General features: G+C 41.4%; 1 protein-coding gene across 1 annotated transcript in view; it reads left to right on the forward strand.

The window, feature by feature from the left end:
• The window catches only part of Mroh8 (maestro heat like repeat family member 8), a 77357-nt gene extending 71694 nt beyond the window's left edge, over nt 1–5663 (forward strand). The window contains exons 23-24 of the mRNA XM_041670534.1: nt 2839–3012; nt 5359–5663. Of these exons, the coding sequence (XP_041526468.1) occupies nt 2839–2990 (152 nt within the window). The 3' untranslated portion in view covers nt 2991–3012; nt 5359–5663. The remainder of the gene's footprint in view (nt 1–2838; nt 3013–5358) is intronic.
• The last annotated feature ends 337 nt before the right edge of the window (nt 5664–6000 follow it).

Below are 6000 nucleotides of genomic sequence, written 5' to 3' on the forward strand. Positions count from 1 at the left end.
TCTAGAAATCTGTCTTAACAAATTATGGAGATGTCTCACATGAACCTCGGAGACTGCCCCACTGTCTAAGCAGCTGTGCTATAAAGTGTAGGACTTCGCACGGGGATGCTTTATAGCCATCTAAGGCAACCATCAGAACTGTTTTTAGAACGGTCAGTGGGTGAAACTTTCTGTAACTGTAGAGCTCTTCAGACTGAGCTCAAAGAGCTCTCACGCCCATTTAAGAATAGTTGTGTAGGAGACATAGCTTACTGGTAGGATGTTTGTGTAATATGTGCAGATGTAGCTTGGCATTAGGGTTCAATCCCTAGCACTGGAGGGAAAGGTAGTTGGGAAAGGTAAAGAAATGAAAATGCACATCCTTAATCCAAAATCACTACTTTCATAACCAAATTAAAAATCTAAACAATTTGCTTTTTTAATTAAAACATTTTTATTTACATAGTACGTGTATGGAGGTAAGAGGATAAATTGCAGGAGTAACTCTTTTCCTCAGCCATGAGGTCATGGGGATAGACCTCAGCTCGTCAGGCTTGGTGGCAAGTGCCTTTACCCACACACTACATTTCCTTTCTTCCTTCCTTCCTTCCTTCCTTCCTTCTTTCCTTCCTTCCTTTCTCCTCCTCCTCCTCCTCCTTCTTCTTTTTTTTTCTGAGATAGAGTTTCTATGTGTAGTCCTAGCTGCCCTGGAACTTACTCTGTAGACCAGGCTAGCCTCAAACTCACAGAGATCTGCTTGCCACTGCCTGATTGGTGTAATTAAAAGCGTGTGCCACCATCGCCCAGCTTCCACTAAGTCATCCTGCAGGACCCAATTTGCTACTTTTCAAAACACAGTAATTATTGAAACAGGTAGGGAATAAAACTTATATAAGGAAGACAATGCTGATTTTCCTACTATTTAGTTTATGTGTAAGAGTGTTTAATATATGTGTGTGTGTCATGTGCATACCTGGTGCTTGCCGCTGTCAGAAGAGGGCATAAAGATGCCCTGGAATTGGAGTTGTACAAGGTTATAAATCATGTGGGTGCTGGGAACTGAATCCAAGTCCTTTGCAGGAGCAGCAAGTACTCTTAACCACAGAGCCATTTCTCTATCCCCTGATCCATCACCTACTTCTCACTAACTTCTACCATTCTAAAACAGCAACAGCAGCAACAAAAATCAGCCAACCTTGGTGGTGTAGACCTGTAATCCCAGTACTTGGGAGACTGGGGAGAAAGAGTGTGAGTTTGAGGCCAGACTGGGCTACATAATGAAAAAGAAGAAGAAAAGAAAGCCATGTAAATTATAGTATGGAGTGGGATACTGTATGACTGACTTTTATTTCTTACCTAAAACACTTGGGGAACAAAAGTTATATTTCCACAAAGAGTAACTCAGATAATAATGAGATATTATTTCATAAGACAAGCAATACCCCTAAACTCAGGAGGTAGAGGCAGGAGGCTCATGAGTTCAAGGTCATACCAAGACCCTGTCTTAAAACAAAAAAAGTTTTTGGATCACAATGTTCCATTTGAACAACAGTATTAAAGCAAAACAGTGTACAGAAAAAAAGATCATGAAGACACACTCTTTGTTTCTAGACAAGGTTTCTCTGTGTAGCTCTGGCTGTCCTGGAACTTGATCAGTAAACCAGGCATCGAACTCAGAGCTGTCTCCCGAGTGCTGGGATTAAAAGACATACTTTCTAAATAAAAGCAATTATCCATAGGTTGTAGAATCATACCCACTTGAGCAGTGGTGGCATACGCCTTTAATCCCAGCACTCGGGAGGCAGAGGCAGGAGGATCTCTGTGAGTTCAAGACCAGCCTGGTCTATAAGAGCTAGTTCCAGGACAGGCTCCAAAGCTACAGAGAAACCCTGTCTCAAAAAACAACAATAATGACAAACAAACAAACAAACAAAAAAGAATCATACCCACTTGAGTTCTTCTGGTGCTTACATGTCTTATCTAAGTGTTCTATATAACAAACTTGTACTTTTTTTTTTTTTTTTGGTTTTTCGAGACAGGGTTTCTCTGTGGCTTTGGAGCCTGTCCTGGAACTAGCTCTATAAACCAGGCTGGCCTTGAACTCCCAGAGATCCGCCTGCCTCTGCCTTCCAAGTGCTGGGATTAAAGGTGTGCACCACCATTGCCCAGCAAACTTGTACTTCTTTTGTCATAGGAAAATATAAAAGCTAAAACTTTAAACTGGGCATGGCAGGTTGTGTCTGATATCTCAACTACATGGTAGGCTTAGGAAGAAGAATGGCCATTCAAGTTCAGCCTGGGCAATATAGGGAGAACCTGTCTCAAAAACAAAACAAGCCATTAAAAATTGAAAAATCGCCGGGCGGTGGTGGCGCACGCCTTTAATCCCAGCACTTGGGAGGCAGAGGTAGGTGAATCTCTGTGAGTTCGAGGCCAGCCTGGTCTACAAGAGCTAGTTCCAGGACAGGCTCCAAAGCTACTGAGAAACTGTCTCAAAAAAATAAAGAAAGGAAAGAAAGAAGAAAAATACTACAAGGGAATAATGATTTAAGAGTTAACTTTTAAGAGTAAGGCAGGAAGTTAAGAGGTTAACATTAGATAGAACTTGGCAAGCCCAGATAATTTTATTTTAGGCAGACTACTTAAAATATAGCTATTGCAAAAAGAACGAAATACTTAGCAATTCAGAAAACAGTGGGTTTTACAGGTCAAAATTGGAATCAATTCACCAATGGATAGACTTTCAGACAGCTTCAGGAAAAGTTGCCTTTTTATCTCAGCTACTGTGGTTTGTTGGCTACCTGATATCTAGACCGTATTCGTTTCTAGAACCCTCCAGTCTTGTTTTCTTCCATGTAGACCTGAGAGAACTGTTACAAGACCCTGAGCCCTCCTTGCGCATCATCGCCTCCCAGGCACTGTTCCGAATCCAGAGAGTAGGGAGTCAGCCAGAAGAAGCCCAGAAAACAGTCTGCAGGTTGAGGAAGCTCTTCAGCTGTCTTCATACTTAAAATGTAAAACACATGACCGCAGGTAAGAGCAAATCCTTCCAGAAACCATAGAAGTGACATACTCCATTTTCTTTCTTTTTTCAAATGTTACCATATTTCAAATGTATCTATGAATGTGTGGAGGTCAGAGGACAACTTGTGGGAGTTCCTTCTCTCTTTCCGCAATGGGATCAAACATAGGCTGTAAGGCTTTGTAGCAAATATGTTTACCCATTAAGTTGATCTTGCCAGCCTGTATTCCGTTTTTCTTTCAGACTTAGGCAACCCTAGCATGAAGCTACTGTGCACTTAGTTACCTCCAACATTATCCCCGCTTAAAAAGCATCGTAGTAGTTAAAATATATCAGGGAGTTAAATTCTTGGTTTAAATTTGCAGACATAGTAAAAACTGTCGTGAGTTTGAGTCATGTAGACATCCACAAGTTTAAGTGCTGATCACTGCTTTAAAGAGACAGAGGGCGGGGTGGGGTTGTTGAGGGGATAGTCAATGGAAGAGTAGGAGTGTGCACGCTCAACAGGTGAGAGGTCCTGGGTTTGGTGCACAAAAACAAACAGGTCATGTGTGTAACCCCAGCACTTGGGAGGCTGAGGCAGGAGAATCAGGTATTTAAGATCATTCTTGAGTTTGAGACTAGTCTCTACTTCATGCAAGTCTGCTATATTCTATCAAAAAAAAAAAAAACAAAAACAAAAAAAACGAGACTTGGGGGCTGGAGAGAACTTAGTGGTTAAGAGCACTGATTGCTCTTCCAGAGGTCCTGAGTTCAATTCCCAGCAACCACGTGGTGGCTCACAACCACCTATAATGAGATCTGGTGCCCTCTTCAGGCCTACAGGCAGGAAACTGTATAAATAAATAAATCTTTGAAAAAAAAAAAAACCAACAAGATTTATGCAGCCACCTTTAATCCCAGCTCTCAGGAGGCAAAGATAGGCACATCACTGAGATTTCCAGGCCAGCCTGGTCTATATAGTAAATTCCTAAGTAACAACAGAAAAGACAAAAGAAAAAATTCCAAATAACTATTAGTGTTGCGGTGTTAGTATTGTTGGCTTTATTGTTTAGGCTAATTGATTAAGGACAAGAAATACCAGTCTATTTTTACATTTTCATACATAAGGCCTTTCTTCTTCCAATTCCTTTTGATGCCTGTGAACAATAGCAAAACTCTGACAGGGTTATAATGCTGAATCTATCCCAGTCTATATAAAGTCCCCACTCCTTTCCCCCCATGTTCCTAATTTCTCCAACTACTGCTGCCAGGCCCTTGGTGGCTCTAAGGTGGAATCTGTTTACTACCTACTGCCCACTTTAAATTTAAATGAAGAAAATGTTCTCAGAAGATGAGTTTTTCTAAGAAACATATTAGTTAGGCTGGAGAGATGACTCAGGAGTTAAGAGCACTGACTGCTCATCCAAAGGACCAGGGTTCAATTCCCAGCACCAACATGGCAGCTCACAACTGTCTGTAACTCCAAGCTCTGATACCCTCAAACAGACATACATACAGGCAAAACTCCAATGCACGTTAAAAAAAGAGAAAGAAACAGATTAGTTTATGTTGAGTAAATACTTTAATAACTTCACCTAGAAGGGTGGGAAATCCCTAAGGGCATACTAGAAATGAGGTATTAACTTTCAGGCTCTTGTGTTTAGTGGAGAAACCTAAGCAGAAAGCCAGAGCTGAATTCCCTGGGGTGATGTGGAGAGAAAAGAAATGTGACAAGGCAGGTGAAGAGCCAGCAGTGAACGGCACTGTTTGTGTTGTCGAGTGAGTGACTGAATCTGTATTCACCTTCTTTCCCAACTTTCACTGCTATCTCTCTGCTGAGATGTCTTTAGGAACAAATTCCTCTATGGTTCATATTGAGTGGGATGCGGCAATCTGCTAGGTGTAGCTCCAGGAGGTTCAAAATGAAGACCTTAGTTGCCTGATGGATTCAGATATGTTCAACATATATATAGCCTGTGGGCCACAGGTATCCTACGCCTACATCACTGTGTCACATTGGACATTCACTCTGAATCAGAGTCAAGACTCGCTAAATCATTACATATAAATCACTACATATAAGGAATGCTAACTAAACATACATTTAAATTACATTCACCCCTCATATTCTCCTTGACTTCTGTAGTATGAATTCTAATTGTTCTTTGTTTCTTTGTTTGTTTTTGGGTTTTTTTTGAGACAATTTCTCAGTGTAGCCTTGGCTGTCCTAGAACTAGCTCTTGTAGACCAGGCTGGCCTTGAACTCACAGAGATCCGCCTGCCCCTGCCTTCCTAGTGCTGGGATTAAAGGCGTGCACCACCACTGCCCAGCTCCTTTTCAATTCTTCATTCACTTTATTATCTTTGTTTTGCAGGTGGAGAAACTGAGGAAACAAACATGAAATTAAGTTGCTCTGGGTCACACAACTAGTAAAGGGCAAAGCCAGGATAATCCAAGTATTCTGACTCCTACACCCACATCCTGGGTTAGTCTGCTGTATTCGTCGACATCTGCTCTTTCTTACAGATGGGAATAAACACAAATCTGCTCTATAGTTCATCTCAGTTGCTGAATTTGTGCTCCAAAAAACCCTCATGCAACCAAGTATGTTTGTAGTGACACTGAGCCTCCAGTGCTTAATCAAATTCCAGGACTGACCTCTTATTTCCTAAAGATAGCATGCTGTACATTTTGATCACAGAGAACATCCATCCATCCTGTATTGTAAAGATAATGGAGTTCTATAAAAACTGGTGGTTTTCTTGAAACTTTTTTTCAGTGCTTGGTTTGAGTTCATGCACTCTTCCATTCTCAGGGTGGAAAGAGACCTGTAGGGATGGAAAGATACTCATTTCTAAATTTTCATTGAAAAAGTGAGAGAACAAGCCAGGCTTCGCATTTTCTGCCTCTATCCCAGCACTTGTGAGGCAGAGGTGAGAGAACTGTCACAAGTTCAAGGTTATCCTGATCTATATAATGAATTCCAGGCCAGGCAGAGCAAGACTCTGTTACAGAA

Source organism: Microtus oregoni, unplaced genomic scaffold, assembly GCF_018167655.1.
Source record: "Microtus oregoni isolate MIOR12 unplaced genomic scaffold, Mior012 000020F_ref0000438, whole genome shotgun sequence".
Taxonomy (NCBI): Eukaryota; Metazoa; Chordata; class Mammalia; order Rodentia; family Cricetidae; genus Microtus; species Microtus oregoni.